This window comes from Tachysurus fulvidraco, chromosome 9 (assembly GCF_022655615.1).
Source record: "Tachysurus fulvidraco isolate hzauxx_2018 chromosome 9, HZAU_PFXX_2.0, whole genome shotgun sequence".
NCBI lineage: Eukaryota > Metazoa > Chordata > Actinopteri > Siluriformes > Bagridae > Tachysurus > Tachysurus fulvidraco.
The window spans coordinates 14964395-14991906 of record NC_062526.1 but is presented as its reverse complement, the minus strand read 5'-3'; the positions used below and the strand labels follow the sequence as shown (position 1 = coordinate 14991906).

The following is a 27512-nucleotide window of genomic DNA, read 5'->3' as shown; positions in this document are numbered from 1 at the left end:
TATTTCAGATTAATAATATATCCATAGTTCGTTAAAAACCAAAGGTTTCTGTTTGCCTTGATGAATATTTACATTTATGGCATTTAGCAGGCACCCTTATCCAGAGTGACTTACAGCACATTTTATTTCAACTTATACAACTGAGCAATTGAGGGTTAAGGGCCTTGCTCAGAGGCCCAGCAATGACAGCTTGGTGGACCAGGGATTCGATCTCATGACCTTCCAATCAGTAATCCAACACCTTAACGCCTTAACCATTAGGCTAAAACATCACATATATTCATACTGAGGCTTTTCTATTTCTATAAATTCAAAATAAATAGCAAGCAGATTTATTTATCACCAGCTGTCTGATATACTAAGCTTGAAATTGACTACAATTAGCTGTATAAATTAACACAATCAAATTATGGTATCAAATGGTATTACTACCATTTGAAGGTAAAACAACCCCATTATTTGTTTATTTTTTCAGATTTTTTAAAACAGAAGTTGCCATGGTGACTGAAAACATGCAAAGAGTAATTTTTAATTCATTCATTAATTCAAAACTCAATCACTGGACCATCAAAAAAATCACCTGCATGACACTAAATAAACAGTCTAATTAATGAAATGCACATTCCTGTTAGTCTCTTTATTTTAATACATCAGTTCAAGCACAAACAAGTCTCCAAAAGTGTGAGAGAAAGAGTGCCAGATTTGAGTAAAATTTCATACATCTTCCTCTTCTACAGTCTGTCCTGATTTTAGTCTCAAAATCACCTAGGAATACAATGTGAGAGACAAAGAGAAAGTCAACAGTTCCTTCTGCAAGTGATCCATTTTAAGTGATGCTTAAAATTAGAAGTGCTTAAAACATTAGAAGTGTAATGAAATGTAGTAGAATTAACCTCTTTGAGTTGAGTGATCTCTTTGCTCTCCATATTCTTCTGTGCGTGGTTGGTGATGGCCTTCACTCGTGAGGCATATCTGAGTTGGAAAAGAAGCAATTTTTTAATATTAATGTCACATTAATGCTTGATTCAAAGACTTATAGCCACCTATTTCTCTCTTACAAGCTTTTTATATAACTTCAAGAATTTAGCATGTACCTTGCCACTTTATATTCTTATAATAAAAACAGTGTGTGCAACTGAATGAATCCCTGACTCATAGGTGCTATGAACTGAAGCCAATACACACAAAAAGAATTAGAATTATAAAGCTATTTTTAGCGCTGTATAATTTGTATTACTACAAAATCCAAGGTAGTTCCAAATATAACCTTAGAACTATCAAATATACCCTTGAGGAAAGGTAATAGGAAGTATGTGCCATTGTGTTTGTGTCTTACATAAGTGAAGTAAGGGTCTCATCCAGGTTGCAGTCGGAAGGAGACACGTTGAGGAACATGAGAGTTTTGGCATTGCCTCCCAGTGAGTCCTGCATGAGCTGTGTCAATTTGTTGTTGCGGTAGGGAACGTGAGCTTGCTCCATAGCCAGAGCTGAGATCACATCACCCAGGGCACTCAGAGACTTATTAATAGAATTAGCCTCCTGCACAGTACACACAAAATATTGAGTAAATTGCTATCCCTAACATACCTAGGAGTAGATCTGTAACTCAAGTACCAGTCGGCAAGCACTGTGCTCTCACGGGGTCTCTGCAACCACTGAATTGCATCTGCTGCATGCATGAAATCATACATGAGTTCTGGTCCTGTAAAGGGGGTGAGGGATTGCCATTCCTCTGACCTAGAGAACAAGTCTAATTTGGCACTCTGGGACTCCAGGCCACAGACAGAATTTCAAATTTGATCATTCAAATTGAATATTCCACATGTGACTGCTATCAGTCTGGCAGACAGGCTGTCCTGGATGTTCTTGATAAATCAACACTGGGAAAAATGTGAGACCAGTCCAAGTGACATTATCCCTCTAGCTGTCAGACATGTGGGGAAATCTGACCAGTTACAAATGCATCGTCAAAAGGACATGTAAAGTACTGTCACCCCTGAGACAGAAGTTGAGCAATGAATGAATTCCATTTTAATTGGACATATGTACCAGCTCTGATTGTCTTCTGTGCCATGAAGATTTTGGACCCCCACTGAGATGAGGCCAACCATGTGAGGATCCTGAGGCATCTACAGAGATGTACCACCTCCAGTTGGTATACTAAGAGAAGAGATGTACCACCTCCAGCTGACATACTAAGAGAAGATGCCATACAGGTGGTCTTTAAAGACAACAACCTCCTCATCAATACAACATTTCTCGGACTGTATAATCACACCCTCCAGTGTCACCCAAATGACGATGTGTCATTTGAGTCTGGCTCCTCTCAAGGTTTCTACCTTTACCATCCAAGGGAGTTTTTCCTTGCCACAGTTGCCTGAGTAACCTCAGGCTTGCTCATTGGGGATTATTACAAACACATTAAATATATCTAATATCAATCTCGATTTTTTTGTATTATATAAATTTTTATATTAACCTTTTTTTATATGTTTATGTAAAGTTGCTTTTAGACAATGTCAATTGTTAAAAATGCTATACAAATAAGTTGAATTTGACATAGAAATAGAGACATAAAGAACAAGTATATGCTGTTGGAACTCTCACTTTGCTCCACCTCCAGTGTCTTGCAAGGGAAATTTCAAATTCTTCTCACAAACCTCCTTTCCCTTTGTGCCACTGTCTGGCCACAGGGTTAGCTGGTATATCTTATCATAAGGTGTGGAAACCTTGGTTAAAACTCCAGAACAGTATACTGAAAATGCAAAAATCACTACATGATCTCCATATCCTCCTATATGGTGAGAGATCTTGTCCATGTAACTGATAGCATGAAAAAAGAGACCTCAGGATCAAATTTCAAGCACAGTGGAAAGGTATCTGCCTTGTTACTAAACACTTGGGTCAAGTCTTATAACAGGTCAGAGAGCTGAAGAGCACCGTCCTCATAACTTGTGACACATCGATGAGACCAGAGTTTTAGACTTGGGTCAGAACAAGAGGCAGGTGCCATTCCAGTGCAAACCAATTCTACCCAGGGCCATAACTCAAGAGTGTTTACAGGTTTATCTAAGATAGATAGAGTTTTTGCCATTTACAATTCATTGCAGGTTTAGTTCTTGTTTAAATGTTTCCAGTCTTCATTTAAGATGCTAGTAGTTATTTTAACTATGCCAATATACAGGTTATCATTCAAATTCTATACAATTTAGGTAGCATCATCACCTTCAGCTGGTCATCTTTAGCTCCCGTCTTTGCCGCTCTCTCGCTTCCTGCCAGGTCAACAAGGTTCAGCTTACCATACGTCATACTGCCGTTTGCCAGGTTGCGACTTTCCAACATGATGCTGATAATCAGATGAGAACGAGAGCTTTCTATATTCATCTCTGTAGGGTCAACCACATCAACAAGTCACTATTTAAAATACAAAACACAATAAAGCCAATGATCAGGAGTGTTAATATAGCTAATGTGTAGTCGTGTGGTCACAGGTCAATTAAATCAAAATACCAGAGCTTGTTCTGTTTTGTGGAAAAACAATAAAAAAAATTTAATAAATAAATAATATTAAAAAAAGACTAGAGCATCTTTCAATGGTTGACCCATCAGTGATTATATGATGTTATGTAAACAGTATGTTTGACAAAATATATGATATATGATATTACATATATGTAGTGACTGATAAACATACTGGTAGCTGCAATATGGCGGTTGGCAGAACCCAGTTCAAAGAGAGCAAAGAGCTCTCCAGCACTAGTCGCTTCCTTTGCTTCTGCTCCTTGGGCAAATACAAGCCCCTTTTTGTCCTTTTTAATCTCAATACGTTTTGACAGTGCCTCAGCTGGGCTCACAAAGAGGTCCTGTAGCCGATCATTATACAACTCCAACATAGAAGCCGAGACCTGGACAAGACATAGAAAGAGAAAAGAGATGAGAATTACGATTATATAATGGCATGATATTTCATATGCATTAAAATGATCCCTTCTTGATATTTTCTTAATTTGAACCCTCAGTACATACAAGGAAATGTAAAACAGTATATCTTAAACACAAGAGAAGAGAAGAGAAGAGAAGAGAAGAGAAGAGAAGAGAAGAGAAGAGAAGAGAAGAGAAGAGAAGAGAAGGGAAGGGAAGAGAAGTCTGGTTCTACCAAGCCCCACTCTAAACAGTGAGCAATCCATTTGCTTGATTATTAACACCTGGCTGAATTGAAATGGCCACATCCCAAGACTGTCCATAAACATTTTTACTGACTTGGAACCAAGAATGTCAAAGCAGATGCTTTGGCACAAGTTCACATTCAAGCAACAGTTGAAACATTGCCACAAGTGCAAATTCAAGCCTGACCTTTATAGACAGCTTCTATTTTACCCTTAATATTTTCCTTATCTGCATTCCAATGTTTAAATCTTTGTTAATTGCTGTTCTCTGTTGTCTTAGGAACAAAACTCCAATTCAGTTATCCTTCAGAACAGTAAAACCCTAAAGGTCTTGGACACAATGTAACACCATCACACCACACAGGCAGTAGTCAGTCTGCATTATAAGATTGCAAAAAGTTTTGGAACAATATTGGCAAAAGTTTTGAGACATCCGCCTTTACATACACATGAAATTAAATGACATCCCATTATTAATCTGTAGGGTTTAATATGGAGTTGACACATACTGTGAAAAGGGTCTTGGCTAGAAACTGGGCTCTCAAACATACTCAAAGAATTGGTCATTTGTTATACCAATGGATAACAGTAATAACCGGGCTGGAAATATTTTCTGACTCAGACTATTTGATGTGGTTTACCCATGAATATACAAAGCTTAACTGAGGGAAATACCACATCTTGAGAACATATTTAGAAGAAAAGGGAACCTCTGACTCTTATTGTCTCTGATTAACTCTTTGTCGTAGCTGACAACCGGTTTCAAGGTCAGCATTTTTCCAGTATTTGCACCCAATGTATGTGGCAGCAAGGGGCAGCTATAACAACTTCAATTCTTCTGGAAAGGCTTTTCACAAACTTTAGGAGTGTGTTTATGGGAATTTTTGGCCATTCCTCTAGAAGTTCATTTGTGAGGTCAGGCACTGATGTTCAGAAAAAAAAGGTGTTCCCTTTCGAGAGGTTGCCACGTAGAGGTGCCTGTGGCTCAATTTGACTAATATTAAAGATGAGGATATGTCCTCTCTCCTGGACGCCTCGGTGTCACCTCGGGACTTGTTCGGTGATGCAGTGAGTACTGTCGTCGACAGGCAACAGGAGGTAAAATGTTAGTCGGCGACGTTCAGGCTCCCCTACTGCCTGCCCCGCCGCCTTCGGCATTTCAGGGAGCAGTGGGGTCTGTGCCTTCTCCTCTTCCTTGCATGGATCTCCCTGGGTTGGCACCTGCCAGTTTCAGGGCACCCGGGAGGTCTGCACGGGGTTGACACCACTATCAGACAGCCAGGCAGTGTGAAAACTTCTGCCAGGGGTGTCTCAGTGGGTCCTGGATACCGTAGAAAAAGGCTACAGGATCCAATTCTCCTCCCGTCCTCCACGCTTCCAGGGTGTGCTGCCCACGATTTCTGGCAGACACCAGGGGGCATTCCTCCAAGAGGAACTCTCTCACTCCTGAGGAAAGGGGCCATACAGCATGTTCCAGCTTTTACAGCTGATTGTTCCTAAGAGGGATGGGGCTGTGTCCGATTTTGGGCCTGTGGGCTCTGAACTGTACTCTGAAGACTTACAGGTTCAAGATGCTCACGCTCAAGGTTATTGTGTCCCAGATCAGGTCCAAAGACGTGACGATCGACCTTGTGGATGCTTATTTTCACATAGGCATTCTGCCAGAGCACAGGAAGTTCCTCGGGTTCACTTTTGGGGAGAAGTGTATCGGTATTGTGTGTATTGAGGAAGACCTTTTGGCTTAGCCCTTTCACCACGCACGTTTACAAAGTGCATGGACACTGCCCTGGCACCATTGTGTCTCCAGGGCATCCGTGTACTGAATTACCTGGACGACTGGATCATTCTGGCCCATTCGAAGGCTAGGGCGGCCAGTCATCGAGATGTTGTGCTTGCCCATATGAGGCCTCTAGGCCTCAGCTTTCTCCTTTTCAGAGAACCACCTTTCTGGGGCTAGTTTGGGACTCCACCATGATGCGGGCACATCTGTCTCCCACTTGGTGGCTTCCATCTTGTCAGCGGTGAATGCTATTCAGCTAGGCCGAGGACTATCTGTAGCCGAGGCACAGAGGGTGCCCGGCCTCATGTCGGCAGCAGCCAACGTTATCCCTTTGGCCATTCCAGCTCTGGCTCAGGGGTGCGGGCATTCATCCTCGCAGACATCCCCTCAGGGTTATAAGGGTTACACACTGTGGGCTTCGTACCCTTCTTTTGTGGAAAAGACCCCAGTCACCATCGCAGGACTCTTTCGACGGACGCCTCGCTTTCGGGCTATCTCTCATGGCACATAAACTGCCTAGAACACTTTCTTCCATGCCTCAGGGGCTGCCATGTCTTAGTACGGACAGACAGCACTGCGGTGGTTCCCCATATCAATCATCAGGGAGGTCTGCATTTGTGCCACGTTTTAGGTTGGCACCTCAGATTCTGCGCTGGGCAGAGACCAGGTTCCTTTTGCTGAGAGCGATTTTCATCCCAGTGCATGTAGATAGGCAGGCAGACTTCCTGTCGAGGCAGGTGCTGAGGCCCGGGAGTGGCATAGATGCCATAAATGTCTCCACCCCCACGGGGTGGAGCGACATTGGTGTGGACGTGGCCAAGGCTCTGTCGGTGTGCCTTTCCCCCGGTAGCTCTGCTCCCGCAAGCCCTAGCCAGAGTGCGCCACAACCGGGTCAACCTACTCCTAGTTGCCCCTCGTTGGCCTTCTTGAGTTGGTTCACGGTCCTCCCTCCTGAACGGCACTCCATGGAGGTTCCTGTCAGGGAAGATCTGCTCTTCCTGCAGACCGCGCCTTTTCTCCTGGGACCTCTCTGTGGTCCTGGAGGGGCTGCTGGAAGCCCTCCTTGAGCCCATGGAGTCAGCCTCTGAGGAGTTTCTGACCCTGAAGTTGGTTCTGCTCCTAGCCTTGGCCTCTTTTCTGCACCCAGGGCAGGATTTGTCCCTATGGTGCCGAGGATGGCTGGCAGTCCAGTCATACTGCGGGCCTACTGTCCCCCACCCCATGAGTTGGCGGAACAGGACAGGCTGCATTTGCTTTGCCCACTAAGGGCCTTGAGGACTTATATCCACCACACTAGCTCGTGGAATAACTCCTCCGCCCTTTTTATCTGTCTTGGGCCGGAATAAATGGGCGTACTGGGTAGTGGAGGCCATTAGCTCAGGCCTATGAGGTGTGCAGTCTTGCCTCGCCTCTCGGCATCAGGGCTAACTCCGCTAGGGGTATTGCCTCATCCAGTGTCTTGGCCAGGGGTGTTCCCATTGAAGATGTTTGTGTTGCGGCAGGTTGGTCCTCTCTGCACACCTTTATCTGGTTCTATAACCTGGCCCTGGACCCCACCCCAGGGCCCCAGGTCCTGCAGGGCCTTTGATGCTCTGTTCCCAGTCTGCTCGTGCTCTCTCACGGCTTCTGGCACAGTCATCGACCGGTGCGTGGCAACGTGGGTATTGGTGTTCCCATACTGTCAGCACTGACGCAGCGGCGAGTTCCCTCGAAAGGGAACTACACCAGATTACGTATGTAACCCGGTTCCCTGAGAAGGGAACAAGACGCTGCGTCGCTGGCCACGCCCAGGGCATCCTCTCATGCTTCCTTCAGACAAATAGAAGCTGGAGTAGTGTAACACAGATGCCCTTATATGGACTTGCTGGTGCGTAATCCCTCCGTTACGTGTCCTTCCCGAGCCATTAAACTGGCGTGTGTGCACACAGAGCGTCAGACACTACTTCCTCTCAGAAGCATTCCCATAGCGTCAGCACTGACGCAGCGTCTCATTCCCTTCTCAGGGAACCGGGTTACATACGCAGAACCCAGTTCAAAGAGAGCAAAGAGCTCTCCAGCACTAGTCGCTTCCTTTGCTTCTGCTCCTTGGGCAAATACAAGCCCCTTTTTGTCCTTTTTAATCTCAATGCGTTTTGACAGTGCCTCAGCTGGGCTCACAAAGAGGTCCTGTAGCCGATCATTATACAACTCCAACATAGAAGCCGAGACCTGGACAAGACATAGAAAGTACGTAACCTGGTGTAGTTCTATTGGGTTGAGGGCAGGACTCTGTGAACGCCATTCAAGTTCCTCCATGCCAAACATGCTCATCCACGTCTTTATGGACCTTGTTTTGTGCTCTGGCGCACAGTCATGTTGTAACAGTAAGGGGTCATCCCCAAACTGTTCACAGAAAGTTGTGAGCATGAAATTGCCCAAAATATCTTGGTATGCTAAAGCATTAAGAGTTTCTTTCACTTAAAATATGGGGCCAATCCCAACCACCAAATCCAGACTCAACCATTGGATTGCCAGACAGAGAAGCATGACTTTTCACCCCAGGGAAAACATCTCCACTGCTCTAGCATCCAGTGGCAGTGTGCTTTACACCTCTGCATCCGACGCTCTGCATTCCACTTAATGATGTAAGGCTCGAATGCAGCTGCTCGACCATGGAAACCCATTCCATGAAGCTCTCTATGCACTCTTCTTGAGCTAATCTGAAGGCCACTCAAAGTTTAGAGGTTTGTATCCATTGACTCTGCAGAAAGTTGGTGTCTTCTGTGCACTGTGCCCCTCAGCATGTGCTTGCCCAGCTCTGTGACTTTGTTGCTATGTTGCTGTTGCTCCCAATTGCTTCCACTTTGTTATAATACCACTAACAGTTGACCATGGAATATTTAGTAGTGTGAAATAGAATTCATGAATGGACTTATTGCACAGGTAGCAACCTATCACAGTACCATGCTTGAATTCACTGAGCTCCTGAGAGTGACCCATTCTTTCACAAATGTTTGTAGAAGCAGTCTACATTGATTATGTACACCTGTGGTCATGAAAGTAATTGGAACACCTCAATTCAATGATTTGGAGGGATGTTCCAAAACATTTGTTAATATAGTATATGTTATCTAATTCTTCTGCCAGGTCTACCTACTCCATGCCTACTTCATAACATCAACCTAATCTCTTACTGTCACCACAACTGAGGATATGAAATGTGGACGAACTGAACCAATAACTTAGAGTGACTTCTATTGCCATTCTGTTGCTTTCTTAGTTTTTTCCAAGGTGTAGCTCCAGGTAAGTCTGCTATGTATATGGCATTGTATACAGTCTGTGTCTACAGTATATTAATCACAGATTTATTAGTGTTTCTAGTCTTTCTAAGACCTCACTAGAACTTATTAGATTGTCTTGCTTAGGTTCAATCATTTTATTAGGGTTCTACTTTTCTGTTCCCTAGTGTCACATTATTTGTTCTTGCTGTTGGTTGTGTATTTTTATATAACAGTTGTGTATCCAGTGCCATTTTGGTACAAGAAATGAAAAGGATTAAGAGAACAGTAGGTATGTGATTAAACATAGGGAAAAAAAGATTTGTAATAATGAATCTGAAGATGTTTTGCAAGTCACACTGCAGATCACCTTGAACTCAAATTTTGTCTCATTCTCTTGGATGATTTCAAATATCCTATTAAATGTCCTGGGGATGATTCCAGGGTATTTCTGCTCTCTATCCCCCAACATAGTAAAAGTTTTTCCTGAGCCAGTTTGTCCGTATGCAAAGATGCACACATTGAAGCCATCAATTGCTGATTGAATTAGCCTTCAGAGAAAGCATACAATCTCGGAATACAGAAATCTTCACTTTTATACACAACTGAAACAGAACTACAGTTTTAGTAGGAATAATTTAGCAAGGAATAATTTGGGATGTTTGTATGTTCGCTTGCCTACCTGCTGGACTCCTGAAACACATCATCCTGTGTGTGTTCTGTGGTGAAGATTCTGTCAAACTGAAACTCTCGAGGGCCTCGTGGAGATTCTAGGATCACGGAGTAATCATCTAAACAAGATACGATGTTGGTGCTGCCCCTCAACAGCTCTGCCCGTGTCTGAGGCCTTATACGGCAAAACACACGGATCTTACCTGTTTAGAATGCACGTATATAATTTAACACCAGGTTTGAACAAAGTTTAAACTTAAGTATTATGGTTTTGTTCTGGAAAAATATTTACAGTAATAAACTTTTACTTTTGCCTGAGAGCTGCTGTATTTAGAAATTGGGGCTGGTTTATTCTTTTGCATAATTGTGAATACATGTACAGTATATGTATTGGGTGTGTAGGTGCTTGTTATTTCTTCACACTTGCTCAGAATCTAAACAGTCCCAGTATGTGTCAGAAAATTCATCCATCCATCAACCCATTATGGTCAATTTAGATATGCCAATCAGCCTACAACACATAGATCAAGGTCTGAGGTTAAGGTCATGTTTATCAAAAACCTTTCATGTCCTCCACCATATTGTAATACTTCTTTCTTAGGGTCCGCTCTGCTGCATAGTGCTCAGTCATTTTCTTGTTCTCTTCTTTGACCTGTTTCAGCTGGAGAAATTCACAACAGTAGGAATTTAATCAGAATATTTGACTTCATAATTATATAATAAGGGTTATATTTTGTAACACACCTAACACAACACAAGATAATTAACTCCTTCGTGAATTCCCAGTTTTCACTTAACACCTACAGTGGCAAATTAAATTAAATACTAATTCATTATATTTGAATGTGTGCTGTTTGAATAAAAAGAACTCCATTTTGTGGATTTTGGAAAACACCTTATGAAACTTTTAATGGAAGGCCATCTACAGACATCGCTTTTCTCACCTCAGCTTGCAGGAGTAGAAGCTGCTGTCCTACACGCTTCCCAACCTCTGAGTTTAGGTCACCACTGTTTTTGAACCTTTCCTCAAAGCTCTGGGGAATCATCAATGAAATTCTGAGTTTTGCACAGCATTATTCTGTAAGCTCTATAAAAATCTGTCTGCACATTTTTAAATAAAATAACCTCAATCTCATTATATAACAAATAAATAAACTAGGCAAAGTAGGACATCTTGGTGCATTACTTCTACAGGTGAAAGTAGTTTTCTTCTCGTTAGCATTAACTGTAATTAAACGATTAATTCGATCAGGTGAGTCAGAAGTAGTGGAAACTTTAAAATTTTGCATGACACTGAATCCCCAGTCCTAGCGTAAAGAAACATCTGATGTAACATAACTCTTTTTGGGGTAAAGGTGTTTTTTTTTATTGAGTGTATGTGTGGTATGTTTGTGCATGCATACTTTAACACGCTCATCCAACTCTGCCAAATCTTCCTGACTGACAGGGCCTGGTAATGTAATATCAGATATTTAAAAAAAGAAAAGAAAGGCAACATAAGTCATTGGCAAAGACACTTTAATGGACTGGATAATTTGGTTTGTTTACCAGTAAGTGTAGGTGTAACCCCTGCTTTGATACACTCCACGGCTACCAGTAAGACTTCATGCTTCTGCCGGTTAACCTCAGCTTGTGTTACCTGATCACCCGGACAGATTTCTGATGGGTTCATCCTGTTAGGAACATGACACATCCAAGTTTATTTCAAAAAGCAAAGGTATATTTATTCTGTGAGATGATACAAATTTATGTATGCTTTTTATAACCCCAGAGATCTCGGTTCTATGCTATCCACAACTGTTTGGTTGTCCTGGAAGTACTTTGCTCCCACCGAAGCCTCAGCAACAGCTTTGCGGTTCTCCTCTGCCATCTGGTCAAACTGCTGCTTCGCCTCCCTCACCTCTGCATAGACTTGATGAGCCTAAGGAAGAGGTTTAACCATGAATTGTACCTTAATTTCAGATAAGTTATACTTTATAGTATAAATATTATGTTGCTAATAAGATATTTAAATTAGATTTATAGAAATATATATATTTAAACTGGTTAACTGTGTATAAGAATACCTGTGCAATCAATAGTGGTGATAAATATACAAAAGTTTGCCTGTTGGAACATAATGCTTGTGTATTATCATTAACTAACTGCTTAACAGGTGCGATATTTATGTACACTTGGCATGGAATTTTCTAGAAATAATTTAGCTTAACTTATTGTAAGAAACAACATCCAGCTTGCTAGGATAAATGGATCATTTACCAGTACTGAAATGATTTCAAAACTTAAATGAGCCTTATTGTTAATAAAAAAAAACATTAAATGTTAATTAGTCATGCACTAATGATAATGACAGGTGCAACTAATGATTAGTAAGTTAAAAGTGTCATCTGGTGTTGTTCTAGTTTTTTTTTTTAAAATTACCACATCTTACAGTATGATGTAATAAATAATTAAAATGACAAGAACACAGATCTAATAAAATGCCTGATTGTTCAGCACGTTGCTTGATGCCATCGCACCTGACGTACTACAGCCCCAAGCAGACGAGTGTATGCTGATGGCACCACACTGTCCTGCACTCCTCCTCCTTCATCAATCAGCATTGAGATCTCATGCTGTCGTTTACCCAAACTCTCCCTCAACTCCTCCAGACGAGCTTCGGCTCCATCTAAATCTGCAGCGGAGTCACTGCTCTCCTGTAAGATAATGAATGAATGAATAGATAGATTCATTAGATAGATAGATGAGAATTTTTTTAATTTATTCTTTCATTGAATACATGACAATTTGCAACTTTCATCTGACAATCCGGCACAGTATTACTTTATAAAATTACTGTATAAAATTAAAAAGCAGACATGCAAAAAAGAGAACTTAAACAAAGTCAGGAGGTTTTTATGGGTTTTTTTTTTACTGTTTCCTTTGCTTCAGACTCCTTGGCATCCTTTGAGGTCTGCAGCATTTCCTGCACATGTCCCATCTCCATCCTGGCCATCTGCAGCTCCTGGAGTGCTAAAATAACATCAGTATTACAGTTTTTCTCAGTCGCTTTGGAACGTTTCTCAGATCAGAAATGAAATTCTCAAACTACTTGTTCAACCTCCACATCATTTAGTCATTTGTGCTCATCATAAGAACATTTCTTGTTGCTTTGATCAATTTGCGTTTGATCAATCAATACTTTGGTACATCATTTAATGGATTGTGTACAAGTGACTGCTGTTTCCTACATTATCAGTTGTTTAGGTCATGTTGATCAAAATGTATTACTGTATACTGGTTTCACCTAAATGGTCTTAACCCCCAAAATATTTAGGCATCAGTTCATGGCAAGTCCTTGAGTGCAAAATGGTTAAACCAGTGGTCAAGATTTGTCAAGCTCTTCTTCTTCACAGTTCTATACTTTTCTTGTAAATGTGTCTTGAATTGATGAATTGTGCAGATGAACCCTGAATGAATGAATGAGGGGCCGTGTACACCTTCACTCACTCACTCACTCAATCACTCATTTTCTACCGCTTATCCGAACTTCTTGGGTCACGGGGAGCCTGTGCCTATCTCAGGCGTCATCGGGCATTGAGGCAGGATACACCCTGGACAGAGTGCCAACCCATCGCAGGGCGCACACACACACACACATTCACTCACACACTCACACACTATGGACAATTTTCCAGAGATGACAATCAACCTACCATGCATAGGATCGCGGGAGGAAACCGGAGTACACCCCCGAGGCACAGGGAGAACATGCAAACTCCACACACACAAGGCAGAGGTGGGAATCAAACCCCCAACCCTGGAGGTGTGAGGCGAATGTGCTAACCACCAAGCCACCGTGCCCTGTACACCTTCAGATCTACCAATAATCAACTAGTTCTCTTAAATAGGTCAAGGCTGAATCTTGTGAACCTTTAAATTGGTGAGTGTATGTAATAAGAATAACTGGGAAACGGACATGGTCGAGAACCAAGAATAAGGGTGCATGCTGGAAGGTTAAGGAGGCAAAATAGAGGAAGAGGAAGAGTATTTGAATGTATTTGAAAACTTTTGATAGGGTGTTGGAAGAGACATCACCTGAGCATGAAACAGCTGTATCATGTACCATTTCAAAGGAATGGTGACAGAGTAAAGGAGCAACGGTACCAGTATGTACAGGTAAAATATCTATGGGCATACTTTATCTAATTTACATAAACTTCTTATAGTGACATATATAATACAGCATGTGTGACCTATGTACATTTGCTATAGCTGTAGGAAAAAACATGCAATATGTGTACATTTGATATAACTGTATCTTGTGAAATGAAATGGGGATGTGGTAGCTCAGTGGTTAAGATGTTGGGCTACTGATCGGAAGGTCATGGGTTAGAACCCCAGGTCCACCAAGCTGAGACTGCTGGGCACCTGAGCAAGGCTCTTAACCCTCAGTTGCTCAGTTTTAAGTCACTCTGGATAAGGGTGTCTGCTAAATGCCATAAATGTAAATGTAAATGAATGTGCATAACTAATTGGGTATCTTCTGGGGTGTAGCGTATAATGGAATTGGAGTCAAGTGAACCACCTTACAACTTTATATATGTGGATGAGGCTGGCTTCAATCTGAGCAAAAGCAGAAGACGTGGTTGAAATGTTATTGTAAGCTACTGTTGATTTGCCAGGCCAGCGAGGAGGAAATATCACTGTGTGTGCTGCTGTCAGAGCAGGGTGTGCTATCTCATATTCCCCTTATAGCCCCATACAACACACAGCATCTCCTCACCTTCTTAGACATCCTCTATAGGGCTCTTATCCCTGATGAGGAGAAGGGTCCATTTCGAGATGATTTACCAAAGTATGTGATACTTTTTGATAATGTGAGTTTCCATCACTCAAACACCATCAGGGAATGGCTTCTGACCCATAACAGAATGCTCATGCAATTTCTCCCACCCTATTCCCCATTCCTCAACCCAATTGAGTTCTATTCAGAATGAAGGTGGAAGGTCTATGATTGCCAGCCACATACTCAGATGACCCTGGATGCAGCATGTGAGGACATCACATGCAAAGGCTGAATAAGACATTCCAGAAAATGTTTTCCATGCTGTATTGCAAGGGATGATATCTGTTGTGATGTGGATGAAAATCTGTGGCCTAACAGACTGGGAAGCCAGGGGGGTAGAGACAGATTGCACTGTATAGTGTGGCATGCGCAGTGCTGCCTAAAGCCCTATTCGGACAGGATTAGTTTTACATGGGGATGTGGAGTAATACAATTTTACCTCAGGACATCTGTAATATTAATTGGCCAAGTCGCACGGGACAAGACATCTCAGTAAAACTAGCAGACGTGGGAGGGGTAACTCACTTTAAGCACCACAGAATCCTCCTTGTCATGTGCGTATGACGTTGCTTCCTGTTTCAAGCGCCTCCATGCTTGCAAAACTTTTAAACAGGAAATGACGGAATTTTACCTTACATATTTACAGCGGGTCTATTCGGACGGGATTAGTATTACCTGTGGTAATTGGTAATTTTTCCGGACCTTTTTACAGAAGGTAAAAGACGCCGTAATCTTTACTGACATTGTCCGTAATGATTACCGAGATGACACATTTGGACGGGACTAAAATCACAGAGAAGCTCTGGTAATAATTACTTTAACCCCACGTCCCCACGTAAAACTAATCCCGTCCGAATAGGGCTTAAGAAGTGTTTCCTATATTTACCTTTTGGAATTTTAATTTGTGTCTTTTTATTTTCTATCACAATGACATTATATTGTAATTTTTTTGTCAGTCCACAAGTAAAGAAAAATAAAAAAGTGTGAATCCGCTCCAGTCTCTTACAATCAATATCCCACCTACAGTATTGTGTAAATTTGTGCTGTTAAAATTCACAGTTGCCACTTCAGCCACGTGCATTTTTAATACTTGTAATCCAAAACACAGTTTACATCAGGAAATACTAAAATAAAGCATTGTCATCCTTTTAGTGAAAAAATGACTAAACATTTTTACTATCTTGATCGTAAACAATGATAGAAGGACTTGTTATTTTGATGGCAATGATATGTTCACTGACACAAATACTTACTTTTGAGAGAAGTCCTAAGGATTTTAAGCAAAAAACAGGCTTTTTCAAGAATATGTATTGTGCTATTTGTACACATTGTTTTGAGAATGCACTTACTGATTTGCAAATCTTAAGGATAATTCGAGAAATGCTCCAAAGCAACTGAGAAAAACTGTAATATCGATAAAAAATTTATCACAAAGTAGGAGAACTGTAAAGAATCGGGGAGAAATAAATAACAGTAAAAATAATATTGCACTTTATTAATAAATGCAGCTTACTGGATGTCTGGTGGTGGTGGAGCTGATCTAAACGTGAAGAGAAGAGCTCCATCATCCTGCTCTGAAAGAGGGAGAAAGATATCTAAGAAATTCATCACACACATAGATAGATAGATAGATAGATAGATAGATAGATAGATAGATAGATAGATAGATAGATAGATAGATAGATAGATAGATAGATAGATAGATAGATAGATAGATAGATAGATAGATAGGTCTGTCTTTCACAATCCCTGTATAAACACACTTTAGCTTGAGATAATATTTAAATGAAATAAATTAATATTTAAATGAATAGATATTTTCTGATGAGATCCCTTTGAAAGTACAAGACTATTTGGCACAACTACACTGAAAGTAAATCACAATAATGCCCTTAGCAACAAAGATGAGACAAACTACAGGAACGAGGTGAGACGCCTGGCCGGGTGGTGTACTGACAACAATCTCTCTCTGAACGTGGAGAAGACGAAGGAGATTGTTGTTGACTTCAGGAGAACGCACACTCAGCATGCTCCTCTGACCATCAACGGTGCCACTGTGGAGAGAGTACCAAGTTCTTGGGTGTGGTCATCACAGAGGACGTCTCCTGGACAAGAAACGCAGCAGCACTGGCCAAGAAATCACATCAGCGTCTCTACTTCCTCCGCAAACTGAGAAGAGCCAGCGCCACGCCACCCATCATGCACACCTTCTACAGAGGCACCATTGAGAGCATACTATCGAGCTGCATCACTGTGTGGTACGGTGCTTGCAACGCATACTGCCGGAAGACACTACAGCGCATAGTGAGAGCAGCTGAGAGGATTATTGGTGTCTCTCTCCCCTCCCTCCAGGACATTTACGCGACCCGTCTCACCCGAAAAGCCCTCTGCATTGCAGGTGATCCCACCCACCCATTACACAGCTTCTTCAGTCTGCTGCCATCAGGGAGGAGACTGCGGAGTCTCTGGGCCAGGACCAACAGATTGAAGGACAGCTTCATTCATCAGGCTATCAGGAAGCTGAACTCACTCTCAAACTTGCCTCCACTTCTCTTTTCTGCCACAGGCTCCACAGATCTATGAAGCCAACACTCCCCTTCAGATCCCACATCCCCAAGGACCTTCCACTCCCCCTCCCACTAACATAAGGAAACATGCACCAGTCACTTTGTGCAGCATTGGTCTGCTTATTCTCCACTGTATCTACATATGCTTTGCACTTTATTTAAATTTCATTGCTAATATTTTGCACCTTGGGACTGAGAGAAATACATTTTCGATTCTTTTTTTGTGTATATATTGTACATGTGAAAGAGTTGACAATAAAGAAAAACTTGACTTGACTTGACATTCCCTCAATGTTTACTAAACTTTCTAACCTGTTACTCATGTAAATGTAATCACATTCAATATTGAAATATGCGAAATTATAAAAAAAAAGTGTTTGTATAAACTAGTATTTACAATGGTTTTATTTTGTCTTTAAAAACAAAACAAAAAACCTGCCTGTTACAACTACACCTGCAAACCTCCCTTCTGCCCAACAGAGGGAACCCTCACCCGAGTAATGTTACTTCCTGTTTCCAGCGCAACACTTCCGGTCTAGCGAATATAAATAACAGCCATGATACATTATAAGCATCACTGGCTTGCTGCTAACCGAGGCTTTATGTCCATTGTTGATTTCTGTTTATGGTCCTGTTTGCGTGTTTTTGCCTGCTTCTTTTGACCCTATTGGAATTGTCTGCCTTATGTACTTTCTCTTTAAATGACTAAACTTTGTGCCTGTTTATTGACCCTGCTCTTGTCTAACATATTGGATTATTCTGCCTCGGTTTTGTCATTAAATCAAGAGTTTCCCATAATGACATCACCATGTTTTTCCACACACACATTTAGTAAAGCAGAGATTAATTGCTTAGTTTGAGTCCATACACTATCTTCAATAATCCTACACGTAGGTTAGATTAGTGTGCTTCAGGAAAAACTCTCCACAGGCAGATGTTAAAGGTTAAAGGTCAGGTGCGTGTTGAAGGTTTACGTGCCATTTACCTTCTCTCTCTCCCAGGTTGCAGAGTCATGTCTGTTTTGCTCATGTAAAGCTATCTGCTCAGCCTGCAGCCTCTCGTTTATACTCCGCAGACTCTGAGATAATACAAACAAACAAACAAAAAATAGATGAATTGACATCTATACAATTTTCTAGATTCAGAAAAGTCTGAAGGATCTGTGTGTAAACCCACCTTGATCTTCTCCTCCCACAATGCACTTCTCCTCTCCACCTTCTCCTGGTATAGATCCAGGACCATCTTCAGAGCATTCAGCTTGTTCTGGTAGTAGGTTCTGATTTTGTCCACTGTTCTTTCCTACTCAAGAAACAGAAAGGCATGCTGTAACCATATATCAGACCAGCACCTTTATACATAAACAAACCTTTCTTAAATGATGAGGAAAACCTTAGTAAGCATTAGTTAAATTAGTAACTAAAATTACAGCAGCAGTTCATATTTCAGCTTTAATATTAATGGAGCAATGGCATTTTATCTCTCAGTGACATTTAATACCATGTTTGTGTTTCTAATTAATTGACAAATGGTTTTGTTAATCAATTGAAAAAGACAAATTCAATTACAGCTACAGGGTTTTGCCATTTAAAAGAAATTATATAAGAAATGGAAAATTGGGTATGATCATGTTGTAAATATTTTTTTCTAATATAAAGAAATCGTTAAAAAAAACTTACTCCACTGCCTGTATTTACTTTGTCATTTTTTAAAAACCCTTTTTATTTTTCCTTTTTTATTTTTATCCAGGAGATGTTTGAACATTTGTTCTTATCTCATTTACTTCTAGCAAGTTCATTTCAAAGGTCTCAATACATTACTGCACATTCAGCACAAATTGTGCTACAATCATGTGTAAACAAGTGTACAGTATGTACATGTTTGTATTTTAAAGTTTAAGCATGGTTAGTAAAAAAATTCATTTTTAAGGACAGAAAGATTTCACAAGACATTTGACCTCTGGATTGCACAGGTTCTATTAGGGTAAAATGCCACTGTAGAAACTAAAACAATTTATTTGAGGAAACTAAAATTAAGGTGTTTTTTTTGTTGGCAAGGTTACATAAAATACAAATAATTAATACAAATGAGCACAAGTTTACAATCAATGGGTCTTCAAGGTCTTCAAGAGACCTCGAGTCCATAAGGCTAGCTGGGGGTTTGCGAGTATTTTGTTCTTGTTTTTTGTAAATAAAATTAATAAAATAATATTTAATTACAGTTGTTTTATGACATTTGTGGACATGAAACCCATCATTATTAAAATTAACATAATTTAATTTTAATCTGTAGAAGTAAATCTCTACCATACTTTGATGATCCATTATTTTTACAATGAAAGTTTTCTCTCTCTGGTAAAAGTTTGGCAAACCTTTGCATTGCAATGTTACCTGGTTCTCTCGTGATGCTATAAGGAAATTCTCCTCCAGTTCCTGAACCATCTCGAGATGCCTGCTCTTCATAGCCACCATGTCGTCAGCTATCTGGCAGAGCAGGAGAGAATTATGCAGAATAAAAATTACTTCTGAACTACACTGACTAATGTTTTTCCCTGACCAAACACAGAATACTGAAAATGCAGAAAATCTAATTTGTTAAAAGTCTGTTACAACCATGCAATAAAAAAGATCATGTGTTACATAATGCTTAATAATTTAGTAACAAATAAGTAAATTATTGTCACAGCTATTGTCCAACTGCAGCTTTACAAAAAAAACTAAATAAAAAAAATTCGAATATATTTATAATCGTTAGATACGTATATATCATAATATATATATTAGGTAACTTATTTATTTATTGATTGATTGTTTGATCTATTTATTTATTTAATATAAATTGTAATCCAGCTTTTTGTTTGTTGGCTACTGTATTTGTTATATATATATATATATATATATATATATATATATATATATATATATATATATATATATATATATATATATTTTTTTTTTTTTTTTAAATACAAAACTGCATCTAGAAAGCATGGTGCATCACAGCAATCATATGATCATGTAAGAACTCAAGGGAGTCACAAGTCCTAAAACAATAAAGTGTGTGTTCCTCATCAGAACAGTGACATTTTTTTGGGACTTAACTTGCATATGGTAAGTCTCCACTGCAAATGATACACTAAATTAACTCTGATCTGAGAGTTCTCAACCGAGACAGTGGATATAATGGAATAAGACTTCGTACTTGAGTGATACACAGTTTGGCAGAATCATAAGGGATGAAAATCTTCATGTCTGCTGGAACATAGTCCTCTCGTTCTCTCTCTCTTGTGTTAAGTGATTCTGCATTAAGATCTGGGAATAAAATCATAAAATCATTACAAAAGAAACACATAATTCCTACCTTGTGGATCACACCTGAAGAACATGACTTGGATACCTTTGGCTGGAGCTTTGCTCTGTTCAGTGCAGTGCTCTAAACCCATCCAGCGCTTGAAGCTTTTCCACTTGATTCTGCTTTTCCTTAGCCAGGAAGCACCACCACGTTTCCAGACACCTCCACATAGCAAACAGGCTTTTACATTAGTTTGTTTCCTTGTTCTGATTATTATTAAAGGCTCATGATCTTCTTTGTATGTTAATAAATCTTACACCATTGAACTACAGTGAACTTTTTCACTTTTGGCTTGTTGCAAAAGTGGGATAAAATGTCATGAGTCCATCATTTCTTTATTTAAAAAACAGAAGGCGGGTAAAACCACCACAACTCTGCAAAGAAGATAGGTCTACAGAAAATGACGGACTAAAATTAAAAAAAAAAATGACCAGAAAGGCGGTTCTACTGTATGAAGCAGCAGGGGAATACAAGCTGTTTTGTATCTATATATATATATATATATATATATATATATATATATATATATATATATATATATATATATATATAGTTACATAATTTTTATTCTATTTATCTTATGTTTGTATTTAAATTTTTTCATTTTATTTTGCTTGTACTGTACGCACGTGAGCTGTGGTTGATGAAGTGAATTAAAACTCTATCGCTAATAAGGTATTCTCACTATAATAACACTATAGTACTTCATTGTATATTCATATAGCACATGTATAATGTATATAATTATGGATCCTCAAAGTAAATGTATATCAACCATAATATATATATTAGTGAGTAAGTGAGCAGTCAGTTCCTCAAAGTTCATGTGTTGAAAGCAGAAAAAATAAGCAAGCATAAGGATTCGAATGAAATTTAAGTTGTCTAAATGACTGTCAGAACATCCCAAAACAGCAGGTCAAGTGTTCTCAGTATGCAGTGGTAAGTTGGAACAATTGGTGAACCAGCAACAGTTATGCTTATTATGTAGAAAGCGAGTCAGTGGATGCAGTGTGATGCTGTTAACGACTTGGCACCAGCTCCACAGCGCACCTTCAGAGGTCTTGTGGAGTCCATGCTTGGACGGGTCCAAGTTATTTTGAAGGCAAAAGGATAGACCTCCCTGCTGATTGGTGTAGGAATAAGCAGAACTTGACAGGGATGCCTCTGTTGGTCTAATCCTTTACATTTCTAATTTGTGTTAATCAAATACTCTTCAAATCTTCAAACAGGAGGTTCTGTTTGGGTCAACTGCAAAATGTAATGTAATCAGGTTCCAATGGTGATAATTCCATAAAAGATAATATATAAGCTCTATAAGAATATGAAAGCTCTCTATACTATTGTGAATTCTTTTCATTAAAACTTCAGATTTTGGAGCTCTGTGTGGGATTTGGGCTGGTTTCCTCTGATTATAGTAAGTTCTTAATGGAGACTTCTGTAAGAACTCATGCATGCACAACAACAGAAATATATGGATTGAAATATTCAAGGTCTTTCTCCCAAGGTAGTGTAAGAAAACATTCATCCTTTTTCCCCATTCATAGAAAGATGTGCATGTGTTGTTTTGCTACTTAACTATTTTGCAATAATACCTTTCTTGTCAAAATATGGACATGAAGTAAACATGAGAGAATGTACATAGGGTGCGGAGCTACAGCAGGAAATAAATTAGACATTAACTGGAAAGACGTTATTCAAGTCAATCAGGACTGGCTGGTTTTCTGCAAACACTTGCAGTTGTTTAACACTCGTGGAGAAAGTTGTAGCACATTTTATACTGTATCTGTAGTGTCCTGCAAATGTTTTACAAGAATTTGTTTATATCCAGCTTGATAACTGAAAACCAATATATCTGCACATCCCATCCCATGATCCCATACTTCTTAGTCTGTTTAGGATAGGAAAGTTAAGGATGAATGGAATAAAAAGCTTCTTTATACATGTATGCACTTTATTTTAATCAAATCATTTATCTGGATCTACATTTATCAATAGTTAAAATGTTACATAAATGTGTTAGTATGCAAATTAAACAGTTTACACAGTGAAAACTGACTAGGTAAATGTACAAAATCTAATTAACAGAAGAGTTCCTCGATAAAGATAATTTAAAATCATCTATATTGAATATCATATTCAGTATTCATCAATTAAAAAAAATTTGGGGGCAGTACATTTTATGTCAAATGTTTAATTTGTTCTCTCTTATGTTCTTTGTTTATGTGTATTCACTAAATTAACAGAAATGCTGTGAAATTTATAGGAAACTCAGAATACATAGGTGGCTTGATCCAGTAGTGCTCTTTCACTTTCCTATTCTCCTTCTCTCTTTCTCTTTTGCTCTTTTCAGTCAGGAGGCAAGTCACATCGCTACTTTCATCCCAGTATGTTTGCCATACAAGACAAAAAGAAAGAGAAATCAAAAGTCACAATCTCCGAAAGGAGAAAATCTATTAGTTTTTAAGTGGACAGTTGTGGTGTGGAAATTTTTGTTTATGTGTATAATACCAACAGTATACTGTACACTACACTATACTACAATGTACTATAGTAACTATACTATATTATACTATTCTACACTACCCTGGACAATACCATAATATATTGTACCTCACTACACACTATTGCATTGTCCTACACTATGCAACAACATACTGTAGTACACTGTTCTTTTTCACACTAAACTATACTGCATTCTACTACAACTAAACTACATTATACTATACTATACTACACTAACCTGTACTATACTCCACTACAATATACGGTAGTACATGATTCTGTACTCTACTACACTATCCTACAAAACTATTATACACTACACTGTACTATACTACACTATACTTTACTGTACTACACTATACCATACTACATTATAATCTAGCACTTAGCAGTTCAATAGTAAAGACTCAAATCAGATCAGTTGTCCATGTTCTGTGTATATGAAATTCCAGGTGATACGTTAAAATATTATTTTCAGGAATAACAGCCATTGTTCTGTCATTTACAGTCACAATGTATGCTGTAATTTTACCTCAGTGGGTGCAGTATGTTATTATAATCGTAGTCATAGAGTAACATGTCATGGCTAGTTATAATTATGCATGTTAGGTAGATACTGTTATTTCAGCTACTTCAACAATGGCACAAATACTTATTAATAAGGCCACTATGCAGCCCACTATGGTGGATCATTTGTACTACAGCATTATTTGTAGTTTCATCTTATATGGTTACCTGAAATCCTTCATAGACATACAGGACATATACACAATTCCTTATGTATGTATAATTAGACGTTAAATTATATCATTAATATATGCGGGAAGTGTAGAGTGTGCACTTGGCTCACCTGCATTGTTCTCCTGGTCAAGGTGTGTGTTATGAACATTACAGGGCTGATGCCTCACTTCCTCCCTAAGCTCCTGTATGCTTCCTGGCAACTCGTTCTGCACACACACCAGTGGCTGTTTTCTCACCACTCTGGACAGACCACCTCTATTCTCAACAGCACACCTGGATGGACCAGTTCCCTCCCATGCTCCTGAAACACAATACATTTTAAATACATTCCAGTACATTGAATCAACACAATTCTTTCTTTAAAATAATGTAGCAGATTTAGCAGCCACTGTCCAATTCTCATTTTAACTATTGCAGATATTCAGAAATATTATAGAATTACAGAGACTCAAAAGACATACAGTACCATGGTTAGGAATCCTTCAAAAGTATGTAAGCAAACATGGGATTAAAATACAGCTTTGCTTTATGTTTGCTAAATAAATTAATTTATTTTATACTTTCTGAAAAATGTCCTGTTTTCATTGTTCACCAGTTCATTATGCCCTTGGATTATTTCTGTGACTCTTTGGTAGAATGCAAAGAAAGTTTCACTGGTCCTGCTAAAACCTGGCCTCAGATACAGGCCCTGATTTAGGCCAAGCTCTTCCTCTGCTTAATATTCAGGTCTTGTTCCTGCCCCTGTCTCAGATCCAGGCTCTGTAACTAGACCTATTTTAGATCCAGGACTTGCCCCTGCCCATGTGTTAGATTCAGGCTATACTAATGCCTCTCAAATGTCTCAAGTCCAGGCCCTGTTACAGCACCAATCTCAGATTGACACCCCACTCCTACCCCTGTCTCAATTTCAGATTAAAGCCCGGCTTCTACCCCGACTCAAATTCAGTCCACGATGCTGTCCTAGTCTCAGATGCAGTCCATGCTGCTTTCCCTGACTCAAATTCAGTCAAGCTGCTATCCCAGACTCAAATTCAGTCAAGCTGCTATCCCAGTCTCAGATTCAGTCCATGCTGCTGTCCCAGTCTCAGATGCAGACCATGGGCCTGTCTCTCTCTTAATTACAAGACCTGGTCCTATCCTTATCTCAGCAACTGGAAATGTTACTGCCTCATTTCAGATCCAGCCCTAATACCACCACCAATTCCTGCCTCAGTCCATGATTAGAACTTAGGCTCAACCCCCTTCCCTGTTCCAGGATTTGACATTATGTCTGTCCACAATTCTGTCTGAGTCAGAAAAATTAGTATTTTACTTGTGTTCATCAAGAAAGGACACACCCCATTCAGAATAATCAAGTCTTACATCGCATAGGACAAGTACTGAATTTTGCAGAAACAGGCATTCATAATAGTTACCCAATACCTGAAATTCTGACTCAAGAAATCCTTCTTTAAACACTTTGTATTTGTTTGATGACACACCAAGGGGTGTTTGTGTGTGCAAAACATACGTTGCTTAGTAGCTGGGGCCACTGTGTGATTTCGCAACTTCCTCCCCATGAAGTTCAGAGACAGTGGGGTGTTCTCAGCTCTAGAATTTAAATGCATGTTTAACTTCTTTTGTATGTGACTGGTCTGCAGAGAGAAACACAGCAACCACAAGCATTACATTTGAAATAATATCTTGTCTATCTGTGCCTGTGATGGATGTCATGGTTGACATATACTGTAGTGGAAACTTATCACCTTGAGCTAAACTCATTGATGATGAATAATAATCAATAATGATGAATTATTATTATTATTTTAATGTAGATGTAATGTACACTGAAATAAGCATCTCAGCATTTACTGTACTGTAAGTAAGGAAAAGGCAACTGAGAAAGACAAAAATGTGACATGAATAGTACCGAAAAACCAGTATTGATCACTGGACGATATATATATATATATATATATATATATATATATATATATATATATATATATATATATATATATATATATATATATATATAGATAGATAGATAGATAGATAGATAGATAGATAGATAGATAGATAGATAGACATTAATTTCGACTTCAATCAGTATATGAAAAACAGTCAGTTTGTATGGAAACATGGCTTCTGTGTATAGGAAATAAAAGCAAATTTAAATTGATAAATTACCTGTTTGCAAGAATGAGACAGTCCTTAGGTCTTGGTTGGAAAAAGGAAAAGAGTAGAAGTGGAAAAGCTGCTTGTTTCAGCGAGATGCTAAATTCTCATCACTTGTAAAATATTAAAAAGGCAGGATGAAGTTTCAGTTAGTGTTAGTTTGCCTGCTTGGTCAACGCAGAGTACTGACTGTCATCAAATTTCCTGTGTGTGTGATACAGATGCAACCTGATGTGTTGATCTTTCTCTACTGCTGCATAGATATTTTTGTTACTACTGTTGCATACACTCACTTTTATGAATGAGTTTGAATAAATATCCCATGCAGGTTTTATCTAGATGGACAGATCTTGCACAGGACTTTTAAGAGGAGGTAATAATAAGGAGACAAAATGTCAAGACATCGGACAAGACTCAAGTATTAATAATAATTACAGAGATTAATGAATAAAATCGTGAGGGGTTGTGCTGTTGTCCAATGGCACAAGCTGATGTGTTATTACAAGATTTTGCTAAATTATTTATAATTACATTTAATGCCTTTGAAATTCACAAAATGTGTTATAACAGCTGGAAATATTGACTCCTCACTTCCTGGTTACTTAAAGTTACAGTTCTACCCCTGACATAATAACACAGGCCTTTATTACTAGACATGGAATCTACCTGTGTCAGTGGCTACTTTCTTTGCCACTATTTGATAGAAACTAAAGATGCGCCAATACTGAACCATTACCAGTGTGAAAGAATCGTGACATAACACCAGTGTTCATTGGTTGAAAAAAAAAATTCAGAGCATCTCCCACAGCATCAGCTGTATTTAATTGCTAAAGACATCCAGTGATGAAATAAAACCAGCTCAAAGATATTGGCTAATGTTGAAAGTCTCCACTTTGGAATTTAAAAGGATTTGGTCACAGTTGTAAACCATCACACCCCAGTTTGGTGCCAGGAATTGAAACCTGAAAGAAATAATTCACCTTTCAAAGAAATTTGGAAGAGGAAAAGATCTATTTAAGGTTAAGAGGACTGTTTTTGTGATTGTGACTAGCTCAAGGGCTTGATACAGGTCTACTATGGCACATGAATAGATAGATAGATAGATAGATAGATAGATAGATAGATAGATAGATAGATAGATAGAGAATTGTAACCATCAGGACAGTCAAGAAGGTTCTGTGCTAATAAAAAGGTACTGAGTTCAAGTTTCAGCTCTGCTACAGAACCAGCAGTGCTAGCCTACACCTAGCTATTCTTCTCACCCACAAACCATCATGCAACCACTGATATGAAATCGCACATGACATGGAGCAGATTTCTCTACATAACAAATGAAGACTGCCTTGGTAGCTACATGTGATCTCTACACTTTGACTGTACAAGTTGATCTGCTTGTTGAAGAGCTGCATTTGAAACTGGTTTGGAAACACAAACAGGCTGTTAAAATGTGGGTCACGCACCTATGCTGCAGTCAAAATATGAGCTTTGTATGCA

The 27512-nt window shown here is 39.3% G+C and overlaps 1 protein-coding gene across 1 annotated transcript; it reads right to left on the bottom strand.

Moving 5' to 3' along the window:
• Positions 1 to 191: 191 nt before the first annotated feature.
• On the bottom strand, positions 192 to 26365 carry LOC113638375 (kinesin-like protein KIN-14I). The gene is made up of 23 exons (XM_027139475.2): positions 26031 to 26365; positions 25372 to 25495; positions 23971 to 24162; positions 20664 to 20780; positions 20469 to 20578; positions 19658 to 19750; positions 18447 to 18569; positions 18256 to 18348; positions 16217 to 16277; positions 12790 to 12887; positions 12395 to 12571; positions 11642 to 11796; positions 11424 to 11548; positions 11279 to 11325; positions 10820 to 10909; positions 10437 to 10536; positions 9886 to 10078; positions 9574 to 9754; positions 3695 to 3905; positions 3226 to 3386; positions 1337 to 1539; positions 894 to 972; positions 192 to 765 (listed from the first exon to the last, which is right to left on the bottom strand). The coding sequence occupies exons 2-23, from the start codon at positions 25466 to 25468 to the stop codon at positions 715 to 717; spliced, it is 2757 nt and encodes a 918-aa protein (XP_026995276.2). The 5' UTR covers positions 25469 to 25495; positions 26031 to 26365; the 3' UTR covers positions 192 to 714.
• Positions 26366 to 27512: the final 1147 nt, after the last annotated feature.